General features: G+C 39.2%; 1 protein-coding gene across 1 annotated transcript in view; it reads left to right on the top strand.

The window, feature by feature from the left end:
* Positions 1 to 25,159, top strand: part of DSCAM (Down syndrome cell adhesion molecule) — a 413,163-nt gene that overhangs the window by 242,555 nt on the left and 145,449 nt on the right. The window contains 2 exon segments of the mRNA XM_009328037.1: positions 8,141 to 8,260; positions 11,877 to 12,050. Of these exon segments, the coding sequence (XP_009326312.1) occupies positions 8,141 to 8,260; positions 11,877 to 12,050 (294 nt within the window).

Genomic DNA, 25,159 nt, shown 5'->3' with positions numbered 1-25,159 from the left:
CCACGTGTAGGGCTTTCTGCTCTGATCCAGGCAAGCCCTGCCTTCCCCTAATGGCATCCCTGCTCTCCCTGCTTTGCCTGGACTGCAGTGTCCCTGCCTCCTACCGTTGGTGGGCAATTTCTATTCTGGCAAGCCCCTGGCTGGCCTGACCTCTGTTCCCTGGACACGACTGCCTCTTTCCGCCTTGTTTGGCATTAATTCGTTTTCCCTCCTTGTCCAGGGGAGGGGTTCTGAGGAACCTGCTCTCTTACCCCTTTCATGACACTGACACAAACACCTCCATTTTCCCCTTGTGTGCTGCTGCTCCAATTGCACCTCCTGATGAGGGCTCTGCCCGAGAGGTGGGATGGCAGCTGTTGGCATCCTTATAAATCCATGGGCATGCTAGAGGGTAGCTTTTCACTGTGTTTTACTCAGAGGCTTGGAGCCTCTGGAGTCTTAATCCTGCAACTTTTTAGGAGGTTATGAGGGCTACTTGCTTATCTTTCTGCCCAGCTAGTGTTCTGCAGCAGCCTCCTTTAAGCCTCTCTCCTCTCCTCTCTTCTCTCTCTGTATTAATTTAAATGGTAATGTCTTAATCAGTTTTGCGTATGTATCTGGGATAATAGTTCTCACTCAGAGGGAAAGGGGAAAATATAATATGATGTTTGACCTGAATTTTCTGCAAAAACCCTGGACTGACCTCTTTCTCTCATATTGAACTGCTTCAACTGTCTCATTCCACATAGGTCAGAAGACAGACAGCCATCAGAGGGTCACCGTTGGTCACTACTCATCTGCGTCCAACCTGACCTATACACGTTTAAGTAAAGACTTGCTTTCCTGCTGTCTGTTTCTTCTTCAGGCTTTCTGATCCCTCCTTATCTTTTTGCTCATAGGTGCCATATAACTGAAACGTAATATTTTCTAAATCAACTAAGCAGTTTTTCTCCAAATAAAGGGAGAAGAAACAACGCTTAAACTCTTCTTGTTTCTAATCCACATTGTGTGATGGTTTCTCCACAGTGTGCTTTAAACTTAAATGTTGGCTTTCCTAAATGTCAGGGGATTTGTTCTGGGAATATCTTATTTATGTGAAGTGTGTGCGCGTTTTGATATAAGAGTAGACAGTGAATGGGAGACGAAAGTAAAGGGAAATATGACTGTTCCCCACAAAGTTCCTTTTTCCTAATCTATACTGTCCTTGTATTCATTTTAAAAGTAGACTTAAAAACAATGAAGGCTATTATGTTTCCAAAGTAAGTGGGAGTCCATATAATTTTACAGTACATGGGTAGACTTAGAAGTAGAATTTAAATCCAATCCATTCCTAAGATGAATGAAGAAACACAGGACAACTGCTTGTTGCTGCATTTGAACTACTAGTGAGTACACAAACTTCTGCAGAATCCATACAGCCACATAAATTCTTTGGCTTTATAACTTGAGATTTTTTCCCTCAATATTTTCTCTGTCAGATCACATGTATCTGCTATTTTTTTAGCATTCATATTTTTCTGTTAAGTTTTAAGTCTGCTAAATAAATTTCCTGTATTCTTCCTACAAATATTATTTTTCATATCTAAGCTGTACTATCATTTTGCCAGGAGTATTAAATAGCAAAAGAAAAACAAGCACTGGTCTCTTAAAATCTGTGGGCACCTTATGGTAAATCTTCACTGCTGTTCCCATTATTTTGTGCTCTATAAAAGCAACCAAGTGGCATTAAGGAGTCCTAAAAATACCTAGCCAGCAAGGCTGGATTTTCCCTGCCTTAAATATCAGAGGAAGATGACCGGCTTCCACAGAGCTTCTTTGCAGAGTATCACATAGGAGATGGAAGGCACCTGCTGAAAGAAAGAAAGTGAGAAGAGAAAGCTTTTGAGCAGCTGTGCAGCCCTGGGTCAGAAGATCTTAGGTCAATCTCAGTTCTCTCTGCCATGGGTTTCTTCGTGAGGACCTGGAAATGAGACAGAGCCACATGCTCTGGACATAGATCTGTCAGTACTTCTCTCCACAATTTATTAGCCCATTTCAGACAAATCGAAAGAGGGGAAAATGCCTCCAGTGTAGCTGAAAGCCTAAAAACTTAACAAAAAGAGGTGATTGATTAGAAACACCTTTAATTAGTGTAACACTAGACACCAGAGGATCTACTCAGGCGAACCCTTCCGCAAACACAAGCAATGTTCCAACTGGAGTCTGTACTCAACCACAAGATACAAATCCACAGAAAAGCCAGCTTGATTAGTTCTAATGTTTATGGAATATCTTTTAAAAGCTCATTAATTAGCCACTGGGAGAAGCCTACCATCTTCACTGCATCTAGGGACTGCAGGTAGGCAGTCCAAGTGAGTGAAAACAGGACTTTCCTTCTCAAAATCTTGTGCTCTGCCAGATCCTGGCCTGCAGTTCCTCTGGAAATACGTCAAAAATTTGCCAGCTAGAGGGGTTTCTCAAAAACTAGTAAAGCATTATTTTGATTATTCTATTTCTTGTCGCACTCTTGGTTTGCTATGCATGCTATTAAGAAAACTGAAAGAATAGGATCCTGTCATGAAAGCCATCCATAGAAATTAGGAAAATATCTTCTCTGTCAACTACTTATATCATCATACAGAATTAATTAAGGCTTTACCCATTAGGGCTGTCTTCTAAAGAGTGATTAAAAATCTATATACACTTTTATCATGTGTTATTCATTTCTGTAGGGTTTCCTAAAATGGGAATGAAGTAATAATGAAATAAAAAGCAGTGAAAAAGATTTTAATCGGTAACCAAAAAGAAAAAACTTACAAATGTATTATGAATTCAAAATTTTTCAGATACTGCCAGAAAAGAGAATTCAAAGTTAGTAGTAGGGGCATAAATCATGATTCTAAAATTCCTGTTAGTGAACACATCATAAGTTAAAATTGAGATAAGGTCTTTAAATACCTAATAACCCCCCTTAATGCATTTAGTGCATTAAGTGTAAATGTGTTTTCATTTTGTGCTTGCCAGGAATGTTGAATATCATTAGATAGTTAGGCACCCAATGAGGAGTCCCTGAGCCTTGAATCTTCCAGATAGGAAGTGAGTATCTGTCTGCTTTCTGAGGTTTGGTGGTAGTGCTGGTGTGATGCAGCAAATGCAGTTTGTGATTGAAAAGCAGGGGGAGAAGATTTATGGTTGCAGCTGGCATCAAAACTCATTTACTATCTTTGCTGGTATTGAAGATTACTCTTGAATGAGTCACTTCCTATGTACTGTTCTCATTAGACAAACCTGATCAACACAAACCACCAGGCACTGTGTCATTTTGTAAAAGTAAATCTTTTTTCTTGAACTGCATAGCAAATGGTTTCACTAAACCAGCTAAATCGACCCCTTAGGTCCAATGACCAAATTTAAAAACTGTTCATCTTTGCTAAAGTACAGTGTTTAATGATCTCATTCATTAATACATCAATGGTTGCTTTGGCTGATTAAATTTCTTCCATCATTTTGACAGTATGATCTAAATGTAAAGTACAAATATTCCATGTGAAAATGAAACATTGTATTCTGGGCCAATGTCATAGATTATTTCTTAACTCACTCCAGTAGCCCACCGGAGGAGCTCATGTCAGGAGCCTTCAGAATTGCTCTCCAATGTGACGTACTAATTGCTGTACTTGGGAGCCAGAAGCACTTGCATAGATTTGAAGTCCAGGAAGGAGTGTGCGAGTTTGTCATCTGGTCCCTGGCATAAAGTACAGTCAGAAAGGATTCTTGGATTTACATAAAGCAAAATTAAATCGGGGAATGTTAGCATGCATTCATAAATCTATTTTAGTTAGTAGCTTGTGAAGTCCATCATTGCGAGCAGCAATGACACTGGTAAGCAGTATCTTCTTAGAGTACCAACTCATATTTCATCATCTTATCAGGACTGTTTCACACAAGGAGATAATAAAAGCATTTTCCTTCTCTTAAAATGGCACTATGACATTCATGTTATCTTCAACATCCTATTCTGATTGCTCTCATCCTTTGTTTTCCCTTTGTGAGAGCCTGAGACTGCTAGTCATAATATTGACTGAAAACACCTTTTTTAGGTCCTTTGAGTTCAGCCATTAAATAGTTTGCATCTGTCAACTTATTGCTCTTACACTAAACAATTCAATAGCTCATTTCTCATCACAGATCCGTGGGCTGCATTAAATGAGAGCGCCTAACAGAAACTCACTGTTAAAGCAATTTTAAATGTCCTCCTTTACGGGCTCAAGGGACTGTGCTGCTGAAACAAGGGTGATAATAAAAGTAGAACTGTTCAGTCATATTCGTGAGCTATTTCAGAGTGTTTCACTTCTAAAGGGGCAGAGGAGGCCCACACCTTTACAACTAGAGAGAGAGGAGAACTAACTGCTTTCTTTCTCCATTAACTCTACTTAAGCATATCAGACAAATTAACTTGGTTAAATTCTTACTAAGCATATTTTCTTTAAGGGCTAATGAATTCCTGAAAGATAATGAAAAAGTGAATATAGCTTTATAATCTAAAGCTAAGTATCAAAATCTAGATCAAGTATTTAACTGCATTGTCTTCCAAAACATGGTAGCACATAGCACTGAACAAGTTAGTCATTTGAAATAAAATTGACAAGCAAACTATCAATGGGGAAGAAAAATGTAAAGGTCTCTTCTGTTTACTTTTTAATAATTTCTATAAGAGGAAAAATCCTGCGGTTTTACCTAGACAGCAATACAGAAACAATTGAAAGGTCATTGAATGAGTAATTTTTTTTTTGCTGTAGCATCTTTTCTGATTTCTGTTAGCAATCTTAAGACTAAGTGTCAAGGGTTCATCTCTTCAAAATCAGAGCAGCAGTTGGCATTTTTATAAGTAGTCCTAAAGGAAGGCCAAAGCTTTACTGAATTGTTTCTATTACTGGGTGTGGGCAGAGTTTTTGCCAAGTAAGGTTGAAACATGCTTTTTTTATGGAGCAGTACAAGGAAACTGTACGATTGCTAATCATACACCTGTTTCCGGAGCTTATATGGCAAAATTTAATTTCCACAGTTACTGTTCTGGTATCATTCTGTATTAAAAGTAATGATTAAAAATGAGAATACCAAGAATATCTGAGCAAAAACTTATGTTTTATATATATACCCAAAATACAGTGAAATCAATACGATAAAAAGCCCTGTTCAGAGCTTGTCAGCGTTAAAGGCACAACACATCAAGAATATCTACATGAGTTCATTAAAGATGTGGAAGGATACATTTCCACAGAAATGCTCAAACAACATTTACAACATAGTATTTTAAAGGCTGATTGCCTTTATTCCATTCTAGGCAATCTTGCTTAACTTTTCCAGAACTTTCTGCATATGCCTACGCATTTAATATAATAAATTATTTCCTGAAAAATTAGCACTTCTTGCCAGTGTCATCCATAGCAAGTAAAGAATATAAAGAAAATATTTTTCAAAGAGAAGGGAAATAAAACAAAGAAGTTACAAAAATTTTGCATTGTAAGAGAGATTTTAAAAGACATTATACTCTTCACACATCTCAGTGGTAGAGGAGGCCAGTAATTATCAGTCACTCCATTGCATCATTTGTAATCATTCGCCTGTAAGACTGATACAACTGAGGTGTTTTTGTTTTGGTTTTTTTTTTTTTTTTTTTTGGTCTACCCTCTTTATGGATAAGCAGCTTGTAACTGATTTTTCAGAAGCTGTGAATACAAATTTACTTACAGTTACCGAGGTGAAACAAGCTGATGCCACCGTGCTGAGTTGTATAAAATCAAACCTATTTGTGCGACTAATTGTACTTTTCACCTGTTTTGGAAAATAAGTACTTGGCAATCCTTTTGTGTTTGGTGATAAAATGAACACAGAACAGTGAGAAAAGAGCTACTGAAGCAAATGTCTTCTGTGAGTAGATAATTAGAACAGGGTGGGTGATTGCCCAGGGCTGCTGTTGCCAGGATTTCGTGTTTGATGCTTACCTATCACGAATTAACATAACATATGATTTATGTTTGTCAGTGTGGCAGCCATTTGGAAGGCTGAAATGTCTGACAGCAGTAAATACATATCCTAGTACAAAGATGTCTCTTGCCTCTATTGCTGTTAGTTCCTTCTCTTTCTTCTAGTCATGTTTCAAACAGAAGTGGAGCTTCTTTGTACATATTTAGGCAATAAACACCTTTCCATTATAGCTATAGTATTCAATGAGCAAGAGGTCCAGTTAAAGGGATTGTTTGCTCTCCAGAAGATTGTTCTCATCTTTTAAAAAACAGTTGTAGCTATGAAGGTGGAAAGAGAAACCTGGAGAGGAGTCCAGATTACGGAGGCACAGGGACGAATGCTCAAGCTTCTGTGAGGTGGATTCTCTGCACCTGCAGAGAGTATCTCTAGATACTTCCAACATTTAGCAGTCCTGTCCATACCAACACTGGCAGCTCAAGCTTCTCATTAAGGAAAACTTAGGACTTTCTGGTACAATGGGAAGTGCTATTTGCATAAACTATGAAAGTGTATGTACTGAAAAAACTTTAAAGTAGTATATTATATCACCGGTGCTCCTGCTGTGTTTCTGTGGTACAGTTTTTCTGATGTGTAAGTAGTACTGTATTCATGGCTGTTATGAGCTATGAGCTGTTTCAGGTCCCAGTGCAAATAGTCACTGTACTGATGATCCTTTTCTGTGCTGCCTTACATTTCCTCATGCTATTGCCCTCTCCCATACTTTCTTCCTTAATTTCTGGCACTTCTGGAGAGGCAGGTGGTGGGGCCTGATGGGGGGTTGGGAAGATGGGTCGGGTCAGAGCGCGGAGGGATGGCTGGGCCCTCTGTTCTGCCTCCCCCAACCTTCAAACAATCTCAGCACTGGCTGGACCTGCGGAGCTCTGAACCCATGAGGTTGTGTGTGTGTCCCCATGTGCATACGCTGCGGTGGGGTGAGGAAAGCAAACAGCTATTAGGATTTCTCCTTTACTGCATTAGATCTCATTGTGTTGCTGTACTCAGTTTGAGAGGAAAAAAAATCTGTCACAGGCTCAATCACCTTACTACATTTTCTCTGTAGCACTGTAAGAAATGACAAAAACAATAACATGTGGGATAAGGGCACAAATAATTTACTTTTTTTCTCAGGTACTTACTTCTATATGCTCTGAACCAAAGAACAGGCGGTCAATGAAAATCTGTGACTTTGACTTTAATACTACCATTAAGCACCTTTAATTTTCAATAACTTTTGTGGCTCTTTCACCATTCTTCACAGTTTTCAGCTTTTCTTTCAAGCTTTTGTCAAGTCTGCAGGTTTTATTGAGACACTGACATTCAGTATTGGGCCTTCATGATAAACTGTAGGTCTAGCATTGTCACAAGTTATTTTCTTCACCGTGTATCTGTATTTGGAACAGGTAGAGCTTTTTCTTGAGATGAGCATCTCATTTTATTTATGTATAAATATATATGTACTTGCCTATGTCTGGAAGACTCATTGCAGTGGTTTTACGCTTCCTTAGAATAAGTGTAATAATATGTATACATAGATGTACATCCATCTATTCCAGTAAGATTTTTCCTCTTCAACTTAGTGCAAGCAAATTGTGTTGAACCTTTTTATGGCTGTTTGGAAAGAAAAGTCCTATCAGAATTTATAGTTCAAACACCCTCATTTTAATATGAAGTGATTTGATTGGTATTAAAAGCTGTTATTTTTTAAGGTTATTTATGTTACATAATTTAGTTCTTTTTCTAAAGTTTACTAGTTCACTATTATAAAAAACAAACACAGAAAACTTCAGTGGTTCTTAGACACCTGTCAAACCTCTCCCTTTGTTAGAAAGCATTTCTTTTCTGACCATGACATTTTGATTTATCTGTTACTCTATTTTATAACCTCTCCTATGGAGAGATTTTTATTAACTTATTTTTGTATTCTATCAAGACCAGTGCTTTTGTTGTGCCTGGCAAGAAATATATTGAGATTGTGCACAGAAAATGAATAATCATGTAAAACCAACTTTACTCTGTCACTGGATTGTCAAAAAGCTGGTTTTAATTTTTGCTTTCAGCTATGAAATGTTATGCCTCCTTTTTTGACTGGTCTGCCATTTTGAGCTACCTGAGAAGTTGCACAAATTCTCATGGCTGCTTTTGCTTCCTCCCACAGTGCCCCCTAGGTTTGTGGTTCAGCCCAGCGACCAGGATGGGATCTATGGGAAAGCTGTAATTCTCAACTGCTCTGCAGAGGGTTATCCTGTTCCTACCATTGTCTGGAAGTACTCAAAAGGTAGGAGTCCTCCTGTGATCGCTGGGGACAGATTAATTCTGGTTTAAGAACACCTTACTCACCTGTAAGTTACTGGTTTAATGTTCATATTGTCAGAGGCCAGCAGGGTGCAATAAGGGAAGTATCAGCCACGTTTATACTGTTCTTCTGTCATTTCCCTAAATGCATAGTGCTGGCCATTGTCATAGACACAAGGCTGAGCTAGATGGACTTTTGGTCTGCCTTAGAGACATCCTGGAGCTGTGAATGTGTGCCTGTGTTAGCTATGGCCTCAGCAGGTGAGTGATGAAATGGATGGCTGAGAGAAAAGAGATACTGCTTTAGTTGAAATGACCTCAGAAGAAGGTTCACCAGCAGCATTTGGCTGATTTTTTCCCCCCTTCAAAATCCATGGTAACATGGCCAATCATATCTTTTCAGCAAAGAAGAAAGGTCAGGTAGCATTAGCATAAGCAGTAATTCAGTATGCGCTTTACATAATGCTTTAACATTTTCTTCTCATGTAACAGAGCATTAAAACTGGCCCCACTTGACCCTCAGTAACCATAGGAAATTTTAATTAAATTGTGTTGCCTGCTGGATTGCATCTTCTGGCCAGTTGTCTTCTGGTTGGTTTTAGCAAGAAAACAAACTCTCCAAACTCTGTATCCAATCTACATGAATTAACTCTTTAAAAAGCAAAACTAGGTGCTGTTGAGAAGAAATCCTTATGTAATGCTTCATGTCATTTTTGGTTTCTTTAGGATCTAAGTCCAAATTATATTTAACGTAAAAGGGTGGGGGAAGATAAATGTTCATATTAAAGACTATTTTTTGCTTCTATTGATAAATTCTGGTTTCTGGCAAGAATCCAAATGCCATTAATCTCAATGGTGTATGAGTTTTTAATTATGAATATAGGACATAAAGAAGTAATTCTGTTTTGTTGTGTTTGCGTGCTGAAAGAGGAGGCCAAGCCAACCTAGCTGAGTTGTAATTAACTGTGAATTGATAAGCAGCCCATCTTAATAAAGGAGAAAGGGATAGTGGTTTGATTTTAGTTACACTCTACCATCAAGTGACTGTTTTTAAGGTTTTCCATTAATAGCTCTGAAGTTTTTAAGTCAAAAGAAAGATTTAGTAGATATGTGATGTAGGCAAAGCCACCAAACTGCAGTTTCATTTTTTGGCTAAAATAACTCTAGGTGAAAAGGACAATATTTTTACAAAAGCCTGTATTTTGTTAATGGATGACTGCAATTTCAATACCTGGTCTAACTAAGGCGCTGTACAGGTCTATAGGATATATGCTACATCTTCCTTTAAAGAGATATATTATGTAATTGGTTTGTGAGCAAGATTTGTGCCAAATTCTGAAATAATTACTGAGGTGAGGCCAGCAGGAGTAAGCAGTCAGCTCATAGCTCATCTGAAGGTACCACGAGTAAAAAGGGCATCTGTACACTTGCAGGCAAGTTACTGTCATTGTCTTTTCATGTCAGTGAAAAATGGAAAAAGAAGGTTCATTTTTTTATACATCAGGATAGACAGGTAATGGAAATGGACTTGCTGTCTCTAAAGAATAACGACAGTGATCAATACAGACACCCCATAATCAGCGACAATCTGTTGTTTTAAGTCCTTCAGACTTAAAGAGGCAATGGGCACACACTGAAACACAGGAGGCTCCATCTGAGTATAACAAAACAGTTTTTTACTGTGAGGGTGACTGAGCACTGGTACAGGTTGCCCAGAGCAGCTGTGGAGTCTCATCCCTGGAGATATTAAAAAACCATCTGGACATGGTTCTGGGCAACCAGCTTTAGGTGGCCCTGCTCGAGCCAAAGGGTTGGACCACATGACCTTCAGAGGTCCCTTCCAACCTCAACCAGTTTGTGATTCTGTGGTTCATGAGCATGTAGTCCTCTTGCAGATTCATCCATGTAGTTGTGTGTGATAAGCTGCTGTCACTGCTCGGGAAGGACTTTGGCTGTAATAGCAGTAACAGTGCGTGTGAAGAGTAAGAAGCTTTTGCAAACTGTTATGCAAAATTTTGCCCAGTTGTAGCTATCCTCAGGAATATCATCCCTTTCCTTTCTGTGAACACCAAATTGTTCCCAGAATTTTTCATGTGAAGAAATATAAGAAGTGAGTGCTTGCATCTGTCTACTTGGGCAATCTATTGCAGACAGGTAGAGTTAGTGAAGCATAAATGTGCCTTCCAACTAAATGACAGGAAAAATGGCTTATTAAAGAAAAAAAAATAGATAAAGGGGGAAGTGGGATATGCATGTGTTTAAAATAGTTGAAAAATCAACAATGGCAACTGATTTTTGTGAAAACATTATCCCTTTAACATTTCTAAGTTCACAGGATCGGCTACCAGACCTTCAGTGTAACTGTAAGTCCCCAAAGCAAACTCTTCTAGGACTAGAAGGATTTTTAGTATGCATGTCTGGTCTTTTTAATATTCTAGATGTTGTATTCATAGGTTGTTATAGCTTGCTATTTTATACTAAACCATTCCCCATAGTATTTATTCATCGTATTTCCTCCTCGGCTGACTCAGCCAACTGCGTATAGTAATTAATGCCAACAGATATTAGTTTTGTGTACAGAAAGTGGTATGAGAGAATCCCATTGAAGAAGACGACCTTAAGAAGATTTCCCTGAAAAATCCCATCTTTTGTTGCCAAAGTAGGTTGTAAACCCCTTTGTTACAAGAACCATATCTTAATATACACTTAGAGAGTCCCTAATGCTGGAGAAACCTGAACTTGTAGCGGGCATGCTGACAGTATGACAGTATCCTGTCCCTATTCTCTAAATCACCCAGGATCTTATTTTCAAGGAAAAGTAGGTTCTTTCTTAAAACCAAAGTTGACACAGAAATCTTTGGCTTCCTGTCTTTTTATGGACCTTTCATTTTTACAGTGCCACTAAACATGGCACTTCATGCCCGATTAGTGGTCTGAGATTTTTGTTTCTTTCTTTCTTTGTATTTTTTTTTAACAGTCTGAATAAATACTGACTACGAACATGGCAGAACAGAGATTTTATGTGTCATCAGTCAGTCAGCTGTAGGAGGAAACAAGCAACACAGTCACTGATGTGGTTTTCCACGTTACCCAGAGTTTCATAAACAAGGTCCTAGAGGTCCCTTGAGTCTGCCATGTTTACTACAACAGACATGTTTCTTAGTCATAAGAAATTCATTTGGTGTATGCATTAGGGATGCATACTTGTATAAGTGCTTAGCTGTAATTGTCAATAATTTATCAGCCTCTAAATGTACAACAAATGTGCCTTTTTATCCATGAGCAGTCTGAAAATCTCCTTCATTTTCTCTCTCCCCCTTTCTGGTTCTTCCACTCCTGCTTCATGCTCCTTTTGCCCCTTCACCATTAACACGGGCAAATTATTGCTACTGTTACATTCCAAAGGTCTTTCTTCTTTCCATTTAATTAATTCAGTTTTGGCAAAAAAAATTCCATTTGTTCTGATGATGTCAGAAGCCATTTGTATTTTAATTGAATTGAGCATCTAAGATCAGGAAGCTATAGTTTCTGCCTTATTTTAAAAAAACTGAGATGCTTTCCTTCCTAACTAACCTATTTCCACGGGGGTCCTGCTTTAGGTGCCGGGGTTCCTCAGTTCCAGCCAATTGCATTGAATGGTCGTATCCAGCTTCTCACAAATGGCTCCTTGCTGATTAAACATGTGCTGGAAGAAGACAGTGGATACTACCTCTGCAAGGTCAGCAATGATGTGGGAGCAGACGTCAGCAAGTCCATGTACCTCACTGTTAAAAGTAAGAACTAAAACACTTCTCTGTGATCCAGATGTTACCACTGAGTGGAAAAGGCTTGTCTACAGCATCCTTAGTTTGGAGGGAGGGGAGGTGGGGAGGGAGGGGAGAGGTTGGTTTTGTTGGTTTTAATTTGATGTTGGTGTTCAGCTGCATGTGGTAGCACCTGGAAGTTAGTATGGTTAATAATAAACATTGTTTAGTAGAGGGAGAAAAGGGGACTTAAAGATGAAAAGGATTAACATCTCATTTCAAAAATTTGTGTCACGTCTGTGAGCTACAGCTGAGTAATGAAGGAGAAGTAAGAAAATTCTTTGGTCAAGGACAAAAATACAATAACAAAGGAGAAATACCCACAGGAACTGTTATAAATCTCAGAAGTTGAAGAAAATATGGATTTAAAAGTCCCTTAATCAATTCTCAAGATACCTTGGATAGATACTATAGGTACAATTACAATAGATACCACAAGATGCTCTGATGTACTATAAGATACAGATACAGCCAAAGTAGTCATTTTGACTTAGCCACTGGCAGATAACTTTCAGAAAATGCATCTAATTCTGTTGAATCTGGAGTGCGTACACAACCTCAATCTATCTGTACTTTCTAGGCACAAGAGACAAAAGCAATCCAGTTTTTAGGTGTATGTTAACTATAACTCCTTCAAACATGAACATAGCTGAGAATATAGAGGAAATATGAAAAAAAAGCTGTAGAGATAATATAATTTTTCACTAGAGAAGAAAGAGACTATTGACACTTCAGCATGCCAAATGTTCCTGGATGACCTATTAGACCAGTATTGAAGGAGGTCATCAAACCATGCACTTTCATATTTGTAGGATTTTTGAAGATTGACTGAGTGCTTTGAAGTTCTGAGATGTCAATTAGCTTGAAAAAGGTTTGCCCTAGAAAGTAAAAAGATTTCTTGTTTCTGAAAGGAAATGTTTAGGTGTTGTTTGTTTGTTGTAACGTCAGAGAATGAATAACTAAGTTCTTTGAAAGGAAGAGTGTCAACTTTGTTAGTTTTGCAAGCCCCAGTACCTCAGATGTCCTTTCCACTCTAATTTACCAAAGTGGCTTCATCTTCTGAAAAATAACATGATATCTCAACCTCTCAAGCAAGTATCTTAATTGAATGCTTTTCCTGTGGATCAGTAGAAGTTCCAGCTTCTGTGGTTTCCGTAACTGGTCATTTTGGGGCCAATCTTCAACTGTAGTAGCAACGCACTGCTGTAATATGCTACAGAAAAACAGCTTTCCTCTTGTTGGCAGGTATGCACACTGCCTGTCTGATCACTACATGCAGTTTCATGTGTGATAAAAGAGCATCCCTTATCAAGTAAGAGCAGGGGCTTCCCTGGAGAGTCAGTTGCTGTTTGAATCTAATGAAAACCCCTCCAGCTCTGAGATAGCAGGCAAGCACATCTGTACACCCTCACACATCCACACTAACACACGTACTGCTCCCCGCACGGCTGTTAGAGCAAACGCTGTTAGCGTGTTGGTGTGTGCATAGAAGAGGCACAGCTTTAGCTTTAATCAAGCACACATTAAGGACAAGTTGCTTTAGGGAAGTGTGCCATTGTGGACTTCAGGTATAGCTGGATCGCCTGTTCTGGTGGTGTGGTTATGGCACATATAATATTTGCACGTGGTCAGGTGGAGTGACTCCAAAGTGAGTGTCTGGACCTGCCTTTATTCTCTCTGGTACAGTATCTTGTCATTCGCCATTTTCTTTTTCTCTGTGGTTATTCTGGCTCCTTTTCCCTCTCCCCCACAAGCCTGTTTCCCGACCCTAGTCCTCAGGTATAGCTCTACTACTAGATAAAAACCTTGAGCTTCCTTCATGAAATTCACAGTGTTCTTAATTAGTTGATCCTGCTCCACAAGGTCACCCTAAATTCCCTCTTTACTCAGAGGCAGAAGGTGAGACCTGGCCCAGGCAGTTGTTTCTGGGTGACAAAGTTGGTAAGAAACAGCCTTCCAAAACATAAACAAAGATTAGTATCAATAAATCTTGTTGTGGCTTCCTTGTGACAAATTAGCTTCTGTCATGGTTTAACCTCAGCTGACAACTGAGCACTGCACAGCTTCTCGCTCACTCTCCCCCTCCCAGTGGGACTGGGGAGAGAATTGGAAGGGTAAAAGTGAGAAAACTTGTGGGCTGAGGTAGAAACAGTTTAATAATTGAAATAAAATTGTAATAATAACAATAATAAAATAATATACAAAGCAAGGGATGCACGATGCAATTGCTCACCACCCGCCGACCGATGCCCAGCCAGTCCCCGAGCAGCGGCCCCCCCGGCCAGCTTTCCCCAGTTTGTGTACTGAGTATGATGTCACATGGTATGGAATGTCCCTGGGGCCAGTTTGGGTCAGCTGTCCTGGCTGTGCCCCCTCCCGGCTTCTTGTGCACCTGCAGCCTTCTCAGTCGGCAGAGCATGGGAAGCTGGAAAGTCCTTGACTAGTGTAAGCACTGCTCAGCAACAACTAAAACATGGGTGTGTTATCAACATTGTTCTCCTCCTACATCCAAAACACAGCGCTGTACCAGCTACTAGGAAGAAAATTAACTCTATCCCAGCCAAAACCAGGAGAACTTCCCACCTTCCTTCATTCTATATGTGGTTGTCTGTGAGCAGTAGCTGAAATCACCTGATAAAAAAGTAGAGTGGCTTAGATGGATTTAGTCACTGATCGTGAAACTAGACTGCCGCTCAGAAAGAAAGACAGTCCCTTTACAGCCTCCCCCTTCACTTCTTAACTGTCCCTTGTATCACAGATACCTCATGTATACAGATGCTAACCATTGGTAACATCACTGCGAACTTAAAAAAAAACCCTCTTATGCACAGGTGATTCTTCTCCTCCATGTTTGATAAAAGTTTCCACCTACTCTGTTAGTAACATTGCTGGATAAAGTTTTGCCTTTCATAGATCTGTGACAAATCTCTTAAATGAGACTGGATGCTTTCCTCTTCCAGAATTTCCAGTGTTACCTGTATATAAACAGAAAAGCTATTGACCTTTGATGTCAAAAGAAGGTAGACAAATTTTTGTTTTGGTAGTTCAGGAGTGGACAGAATAAACATTGACCTAGTATACTTCCATGACTTGCTACCTCTAAAATTGACAGACTTTTTCTTAGTGAAAAGCCAGCTCAAGCTATAAACCAACATGGATTGCTTAACAAGACTCTTAATGCTAAGAAGGAAATGGTAGTAATTCCAGATACACATTTATTTTGTGCCTCAGAGTTTGTTGCATGACACCTTCACATCAGAGAAGCTGGTCCAACTTCTTGGTTGAAGGGAGATTGTATGAGGAGGGAGTGAAAAGAAAAAAGAGGAGAGGAAAAGAAAGAGGCTTCATGAATGCTAACAGAAATGTGAAAAGAAAAAGCTGCCAGACTCGATGCATCAGGAACCACAGGGCTAGAATGGCAGCCATGAAAGCAGAGAATCTTCACTTAGCAGCTATTATCCTTCTCCCTTTCTTTTCACGAAATAGACATAAAAATCATGATCAGTGATTTTTTTTTCTTCTTCTGAACCAAGGATAAGTAGTTCTCAAATTCCTTATTCACCACAACATACAATATTAGAAAATTATGAGAGAGATCTGGAATTAGGAATCTAGTGCTGTCTTGAGAAATGACTCCTGGTGCTTAGGATGAGAAGACTTCTAAAGAATTTCTATAAAAGATAATGAGCCTTTTACATGAAGGGAAGAACTGAAATTATTTAAAGGTTGCCTGGGAGTCACAAGGGAAGAGGTGTCTGCTTAAAATGGACTGCCTGCCTGCCTTCATCTGAATAAACGTCACACTTCCTAATCCCACTTTAGGGGCTATATATAACATGATAGAACAGTATTGTGAAAAAATTCCCTCCTGAAAAGCAACCTTTCATTAAGGTATGTATGTTCCTATGTAAATAATCTGTTGGAGGCAGTTAGGTTAGCTCTGCCCCTTCCTAAATCCATCACTTATTTTCATGTCAGTGTGGAGACTGAGAAGTTTTAATCTGATCACCAAAACACTTCTAGCAAATCCTATCTGCCAAGAAAACAGAATTGCTTCATTCATTTTCCTCTCAAATATGCTTCTTAGCTATTTGCATTATATGTGTTTAATACATAAACCTAAAGCTGTCAGTCAGACCCACACCTCCTTCCAGCAGGAACAGACTAATCCCAGCTAATACTTTTAATGTTAAGTTTCACCACTTAAACATTTTTTAAAAAACCTTCTAAAATGTTATCTATGACAAGAGCTGGTGGAATAACAGAAAAAGAGGCTGTTTGGGAAAGGGAGCATGGTCACAGTGTAAAAGTAAGTTTAGTGCCCTGTTCCTGTAGCTACTCTAGGTCTTGGCTGTGGTAATTCACCACCCTGTGCCTCTGCTGCCTCTGCCTCCTTTAGTGCCTCTCGTCCACGTTGACCGTGACCTCTTCCAGGCAAGATCTGTTTGTCTCCATCTTCAGACAACTCATGGAACAAAGAGGCCCCGATCACATAACTAGCTACTACTGCAAAAGAAATAAAAGATAATGGTAGTTATAAACACAAACAAGCCCAAAAGATGCTTATGAAAAGGGATTCTAATCTAGTGAAGCTGTTTCCTCCACTGCTAGCTAAAAGTTGTTCTACTGTATGGCTGAAGCACTGCAGCATTTGTTTATTAAAATGGATAGAAGTCTATGCCTGACTTCCCCTGTGAAACTTTATCTGGGCAGGGTAAAGGCACACTTCCCATGTGGCCAGTCAAACAAGTTTGCTTTGCTGCAACACCTGCAGTAAAGCCAGCAAGCTGTGATGGAGAACTTGCTGTGCTCTGCTCACCAGGGTGCCTCTAAATGCTCATTTTAGTTTTTAGGAAAATAATTGCTTATTGATAATATATGAATGTCGAGATCTGTCCAATTGTTACTTTTCCTTGTGTATGAAAAGAATAGCATTTTTACATAGATGCTATCCTTTTGTTTATGTCCAATTTCTCATTAAAAATGCATATATCCCACAAGACGTCAGTAAGGGTGGCATTGCCTGTTCTGCATTTGCAAAGATAGATTATCCATCCTATGTTGTAAAGGAAGATAAAAATCACCACCTCTAACACCTTCAAAAAATGCTTATAGGAAGAAAAGCAATCACACTATGTCAAATTCACCTGAGCCCAGTTATTTTGACATTTCTTAATCTGTCCTTGCTCCATTTTTCACAGTCCCATGGTCTGTAAATAGTGTTTTCTGTGACAAAACAAAACAAAGTCCCCTGGTCTGATTGTGTACTCTGTTTTACTGTTCTCCTGACATTCTGTCATCTTTAAACAGAGGTTTTTTTCATTTATTTCCTTCTTTGTACTTATTTTGCGGTTATCTCAGGTAGAGTGCATTTTTGTCCAATGGACAAATTTGGCAAAAATTGGTAAAAATCTCTAGTGGGTTACTTGCATATCTCCTCAGAATGAAAAAGTAAGGTAAAGGGAAAGAAAACCGAAAAAAATTTCAGTGAACTGAAACTACTCTTGTATCCCAAAGTATCCTTTTTCATGAGCTGGCGAGCTGCCCTTGCCTACCTTTGCCCTTACCCCCATGACAGGTAGCTCTCTCTCTCACCACCTATTTATTGGCAAACAAAGGCAAAAAATGTCTTAAATATGAGGATGTGAATGAACTACAGTACAGCTCAGTTTAAATTCCAAGTCAGTGGTGATGGATTGAAACACTCTATCTGTTTTAATTACTTATTTATTTTCATTAAATGCACAGTCTAAAAGATGCTGTAAGAAAGCTACGGTAAATCTTGGAAACATGAAAATTCTTCTTAGACACAAGTACTTTCTCTTGTTAGTAAAACAGCCCATTTTTTCCTAATGAGGTCCTCCCACTATGAGAAATGAACAGGGTCTGAATGCTGTTTTCTGCCTCTTCAGACCACTGGCACAGCTTTGATTTAGGGACTTGCACTTTAATCACCCATCATGTGTCATTACCCCGACAGGCGGCAGCAGCCACAAGATACAAGCTCCAATAAATTGCACTGAAAATCGCTGAAGCGATCCTTTGTTGATTTTCCTTTACAGCTATTCAATGGCAGATCAGCTGTCATAACAACACAGTGCCTGTGGCAACAGGGTGAAATTAAACGTGAAGTATGTTCAAGGTAGCTGGTAGAAAGCTGGAATATCCCTTTTCTTCTGTACATTCAAATGCTTTCTACTTCTCTCAGTAATGCCAAGCCTGTGGCAATTGGCTAAAATGAATGCTTTCTCTTGTAAGATAATTGCCAGATGTACTGCAGTACAAATACTCAAGTGCTTTTGTATGCAAATCTTTGCAATGGTCTCATTTAAGGAAAAGAGGGGAGGTAAGGGCTTCTCTTTTTAAAAAAAAATATTTTTCTAATTGGGTGCAAGGACAAAAAGAATATAGCAGCCCTTTTTCTTGTCTTCAAGGCTGGCTGCACAGAAATGTTTCTAGCAGGAAGGTGAAACAGATTCCTCTCCAGCTAGCTAGAAAGTGCACATAGGCTCTGCTGTATCTTTTCCATTTGTATCAATAATATCATATTTATTGGTTTTTTTCAGAATAGTTGTCTCTCTCAGCTTTATGTTGCCCAAATAGCAACATTCATAGAATCATAGAATCATTAAGGTTGGAAGAGACCTCCAAGGTCATCGAGTCCAACCGTCAACCCAACACCACCATGCCCACTAAACCATGTCCCTAAGCACCTCATCTACACGTCTTTTAAATACTTCCAGGGATGGGGACTCAACCACTTCCCTGGGCAGCCTGTTCCAATGTTTAACCACTCTTTCAGTACAGAAATTTTTCCTCACATCCAATCTAAACCTCCCCTGGTGCAACTTGAGGCCATTTCCTCTCGTCCTTTCGCCAGTTACTTGGGAGAAGACGCCAACACCCACCTCGCTACAGCCTCCTTTCAGGTAGTTGTAGAGAGCGATGAGGTCTCCCCTGAGCCTCCTTTTCTCCAGGCTAAACAACCCCAGCTCCCTCAGCCGCTCCTCATAAGACTTGTTCTCCAGCCCCCTCCCCAGCCTCGTTGCCCTTCTCTGGACACGCTCCAACATTCAATTCAAAAGGAAGCATGGGTGAGGATTATTTTCAGAAGTTTTCTTTCTATTGAAATTTTCACAGTAGATAGAGAACATTGAGGTTTTCCTGAAAAATGACCAGTTTAACACAGTTGTGATGATTTCATCTTCTGAATACCTTCACATCTCCACTTTTCTTAGAAAGCCTTGTAAGAGATAGGATTCACAAGGTATGTACTCTAGCTGCTGTTTTATTTTCTCCCTTTACTGAACACATTAGTAATACTTAAACACAGCCAAACCACATATATTTTAACAGCGTGTCCTCCTTTCTCAACCCTAATACCTCTTGTGTCCTCTTAAATTACTAGTTTATTCAGAGAAGGTTTTACATGACTCCCAGATTGCAGTGAACTCTGTGTCCAGGTTTGGCTAGCTGTGGTCAATAGACTTCTAAGAAACAGAGATCATTTCAGATCAAGGATTACAGCTCCTATGTCTCTGAACACTGCTGAAACAAGACTTGAAAATAATGTCTGCTCTGCTCTCCTCCTCCAGTTGAGATGGTGGTGTTGCAGTGATTGATACAAGCTAGAGAGATAATCCATTCCTAATAACCTAAAGCAAGCCCACAGATTTCAGTATATTGTATTTGGCACACTACTGCAAACCCTGCTGTGCTAGAACATTAATAAATGGTAATCCTGAAAGGCTCTTATCTGAGAGGAAATATTCTGGGAATTTTTCTTACTGATAATTTGGAAGGTTGTTTTCTTAAAGAGAATTTAAAACATAACTATTCAGATTTAGGCTTGCCTTCATGTGAAATGTGAATGAATACCCTTCTGGAACACAATATGTCTCAATAACCTTTTAAGAAAAATACATGCCAGTAAGCGTAGGACACCTGACAGCCAGAATTTCAGGATTAATCATCTTGGAGTTACTCATTACTCATCTACCAGGTTTAGTTTAGTAAACATTACTACTCCTCCTAGTTTGATAGGACAGGTGGAACATCTTCAAAACTCTGATGTTCACTGCTGTCTTCCTTTCCATCTCCGGCTGCAAAGAGGTTGAGTACCCTGCTCCTAGCTCTGCCACTGTGCCCCTCCTGGGCTCTGTGCCGACTCTAAGGCTCATTCCGGAGAGCGGGCAGAGACCATCCGAGGCTGCAAGTCACTGCTCGACCCGCAGCTGCTCAGCTGGCTCCGTCAAGTGGAACCACTTTGCAAGGCACACTCAGAGCATCGTATTCAGAAGCACAGCAGTGGAGCACTAAGTGGTTGGAGCTGGATGTGATGGCATTTAGAGGCTGTGACCTTTACCCTATGAATCTGGAACTGGAAGATGGGAGAGAAATAAGTAGACGTGGTAATTAAATTTGAATATTTATCTCGGAAATTCTCATCAGAACACACCACACAAACAAAAAAGATTCTTTAGAAATTTTTTTCTAATATTTTCTTAAAATAGTAAACTATGCAAATTATGAAATGGTTCTAAATCTCAAAGCCAGCTACAAAAAACTGTGTCTTAATGCAAATAGGACATAGTTCTGATAGGTTATTTCTTTTTTTCCTTTAATCCATGTGGTAGAGGAGTAATGAATAAACACTAACAATGCCCATAATTCAGTGGGGCACCAGTGATGTTTATCTAGAGTAAAACTGATTTCAAATGCAGCGTGTATATACACAGTATCATTTTTCTTGAATATTTAGCTTAAGGGGCATTTAATGCTTGTAGTGTATATAACTCCCTGTATTTTCATGCTTCTGTTTTGTTAAGCCAAATAATTTTCCTGAGTAACATTTTAAAATATAGATGCTGCTGTGAATATATTAGTTTCATTTGTAGAGTTGGGGCTGTATGCGGCGTGTTTGCTGGGTTTAATGTTGGCTTCTAGTGGAGGAAGTGCATGTGTGATCTATTGTTGCTTATTTTTATATTTGCAATGTCATCAAGAGTTGAGCCTACATCTCACTGACAAAGATTAAATAAACTTAAATCAAGAGAGCATTGTAGAGCAATAGTAGGAAGTAAATTATTTTACTAGGTATGTGCAGTACACATGACTATTTCCGCTTCAGAAAAGCTAGCTGTTATAGTACCGTTTTTTTCCCTTTCTCTTTTCCTTTCCCTTTTCCTTTCCCCTCATCTCTTTTCTCTGTCTCGTCATGCCAGCTTTAAGGTACATCTCATTTGCAAAGTAACCGTGTTCCAGCAGGACAAAGCCTCAGGCTCAAAGAAGACCGCATTCTCATGTCTCACATCATTTTCCCGTCACACCCACTGGTGCTTCTTCCTCTTCCTCGCTGTTGCCATTCTGCAAACCTCACATCTCTGCCGTGACTTCCTCCTTTGTTTTAAATCCTTTCCATCCCACATTTATTCTCCTATCTATCCATTTCACAGCTCCCTATTATTATTCTCATATGAGTTTATGATTTGCAGAATGCTATCTGAACAGAAAAAATAGTGGACAGAGTCTTAAATTACAGTATTTCTTCTTACATATCAGGGGCTCTTCTGCATTTTGAATCTTTTCAGCACAGTCTTTTTCAGCACAAGACCTATGTTTCAAAGGCTTATTCACTTTTATTTATTATTGAATGTTGTCATATGACCTGCATTATGATTCTTCATAATTATTTGTTTATTTATTTATTATGGCTGATGTTTTATCTCTATCTTAATTTGATGTAAAAACCTAACTTTTGCATAAAAAAGGAAAGAACCATTGAGTTATAATGAAAAAAATAATTTTTACAATATCTTAAAAAGTGTGTAGGATATAAACTGCATTTGAGTATCAAGTGACACAGATACCAAATCAGTTGCATACATTTTTTCTGTATAATTCTCCTGTAGTAAAAGAAAAATGTAAAAAAGGTAGTTTATATGCAAATATTTTATGCTTCGTATAAGAAGAGTTTATTTCTTTTTAAATATACTATCAAATGTTACTATTAGCCAAAGACAATCTTTTACAACTGCTTCCATGAGTGCAATTTTAAGCTTTTTTTTAAAGCAAGCAATTTTGCATTCAAATATAAAGAAAGTGTCAGGTTTTGTAGTACTTTCTTTTTCTCTTCAAAATAGTTTTTCAAGAATTAGATGGTAGCTTCGTTCATAACCCTCTGAAAATCCTACAATGGTACTTACTATAAATGCTGTGTATAGATTCTGCGATAATCAACATAAAACCAAAAATTAAATTTACATCTGGGAGGCATACAAAAGGAACAGAAAATGCAAGGTAGGAAGAAGAGCTGCCTAGAAGCTGAAGACACTGTGTACAGGAGAATTCAAGGCATTGCTTCCTATGCCCCTTTCTGCTGTGCATGTCAGGTATAATCAGGAGGGATTTGTAAATGCAGATTTTCTTTCGCAGTCTAGATGTATTTGCTTTGTGGGAAACAGGTTTCCTTCACCTTGGACTGCGTTCCTAACCATTAAGATTCAACCTCTGCATCAGCGTGTGAGCTCCCATCCACGTTGTTCGTTCAGATATTTGTCTGGTATGTCATGCTTGAACATATCTTAATCTGTTGCTTTTATGTTTCCTGGGAGAAAAAGGAAGTGTCCACTTATGGCCACAACAATTGATTTCTGAGTGTCTTCACGGTATAGATAACTAAAGAAGCATGGCTCCATTTTTAGATAAATCTTATTAGGATCCTGCAGGGTTGAGGAATGAATCGATTTGGTCTGCCAAACCAGGAGCTAATGAAAGAATGAGCTCTTACTGTTGGCCTAATTACTTATGATTAATCTAACCCAATCCTTTTTTTTTTTTTTTAACTGTCTCCATCAGGCCACAGAATAATTAGTCTTACATTCACTTTTTGTTTTCTTTTCCATACTGAGTTAGAATATTTGATCATGTAGGAGTTGTGTTGTCCAGGCAGTATGTACATCTTTGTGACATTCATTTTACCTTCTCTATCATCATTTATTCAGTGCTTAGCTTCCATCTAGCAAATTCTTGGTAGCCTCTGGGAAAGCAGTGTTGTGTAACTGTATGGATGTAGGTGAACACACAACCAAATTCAGAAAAGAGAAATTATTCTTCAGGGAGGGAGTAAATGCTATAGTTCCAACTGCAGTTCTTGACTTGTGAAACAGTATTTTCCATTAAAATTGTTATTTTGTTTAGAAATGTGCAAACCCTCCTGCTGACTTTGCAAAAGAGTAAGCAACAGTGTCCATTAAGAATTCAAATGTTTGTGAAAGTTGCCCGCTGTCTGCATTTATCAGAACATTAGAACAGAGCCGTGTGTGCAGTTACAAGTAGGTCCATGTGATTGCTGTTGTGAAATTGTTTTAGCTGTGGTAGCTGCGAGTCTTCACCCTGACATACTCCCTCGTGCAAGCTGATGTGTTCTCAGGCGATCGAGGAAGTGGCCCAGTGTAGGCAGGTATTGGCAAAGACGTTGTTGTTTAAACTCCCTGCTTTTACAATTGAAACTTCTTCTGCTGAAAGCTTCTATACTTAATTTTGCAAAACATCATGTGATGTCATTATGCTGTAAAAGTCCAGCGAGATCTCTTTCTCTGTTTGATCTATGTAAGTTAATGGCCTCAGTTACCGATATGTGTGTGTGCACATGTGCACGAACACGTGGGCACTCACATAAACGTGGTGTTTGATGCTCATCTAAAAGAAAGAATGCAAAAAGGAACAAAACCCAACCAGATGTGGTCAGATGGTATAGGGTTTTCCTGAATGTACTTCTTACGCTGTTTCCTTAGCTGTAATGCATCTTTCAGAGACACACATGAAATGATTGATCTTTGGCTGATCGGATGGAGGTGACTAATTTTAAATCTTTGCAGAACAAAACAATTATAACACATCTAGTTTTTTAGCAGAAAAAAAAAAAATTAAAGCTATGATGGGAATCCTGCCTTCATTAGACACAATTCTTGTCTGTGACATTTCTGTTACTTTTTTTGCATTAAACTTAGTTCCTCAAGATACATTCTCCAAAAAATGCATCCTAAATATTATGTTCGTAAAGCCATTTCTTCATTCTTAAAGCAGAACCCTGATTTATAAAAATGGTATGTATACAACTGTCTTTCATGTAATCAGTGACATGCTGAAGGATGCTTAGCAAAGCAGACGGCTATTTAGGAATTTAAACATACATTATTAGGAGTTGGTTTGGGTTTGGGGTTTTGTTGTTGTTTTAAAATTTGGCTTAAAGAGTTAAGAAAAAGTCTGTGCATATATATTGTATGCCATACTCTGTAAGTATATGTAAACAAGTTCCAACAAATCATAGAATCATAGAATAGTTTGGGTTGGAAGGCACCTCTAAACGTCATCTAGTCCAACCCACTGCAATGAGCAGGGACATCTTCAGCTAGATCAGGTTGCTCAGAGCCCCGTCCAGCCTGACCTGGAATGTTTCCAGGGATGGGGCATCCACCACCTCTCTGGGCAACCTGTGCCAGTGTTTCACCACCCTCAGCGTAAAAAATCTCTATCTTATATCTAGTCTAAATCTACTCCCCTTTAGTTTAAAGCCATTGAATGAATGATTATAGTTTGTGAACCTATTTAAGCCTCGACTCATGAAATATGGTTTTTCCTCCCCTGTCCAGTCAAAAGCTCATGCTATTCACACACCCTTAGGGCAATTACTTTGAAAGATATTTAGCTCCCCGCTTAATCCTCATCAGTGCATGTTTCTGTAGCTGAGGTGCTTGTGGGCAGGACTCAGCAAGGCTGAGAGTAAGCAAGTTGCTTTAAGTTTCCCAGCCGCTTAGGGTGGGCAGAGTCACCAGGGCAGAGTAGAGGGGCAGAATCACCTCCCTCGACCTGCTGGCCACACTTCTTTTGATGCAGCCCAGGATATGATTGGCCTTCTGGGCTCCGAGCGCACATTGTTGGCTCGTATCCAGTGTTTCATCCACCAGTACCCCCAAGTCCTTCTCAGCCAGGCTGCTCTCAATCCCTTCATTCCCCAGCCTGTATTGATACCGGGGCTTGCCCCGACCCAGGTGCAGGACCTTGCACTTGGCCTTGTT

Source organism: Pygoscelis adeliae, unplaced genomic scaffold (genome assembly GCF_000699105.1).
Source record: "Pygoscelis adeliae isolate BGI_AS28 unplaced genomic scaffold, ASM69910v1 Scaffold154, whole genome shotgun sequence".
In the NCBI taxonomy this organism is placed as follows: domain Eukaryota; kingdom Metazoa; phylum Chordata; class Aves; order Sphenisciformes; family Spheniscidae; genus Pygoscelis; species Pygoscelis adeliae.
The sequence above is the reverse complement of the archived record's forward strand: the minus strand, read 5'-3'. Positions and strand labels throughout refer to the sequence as shown.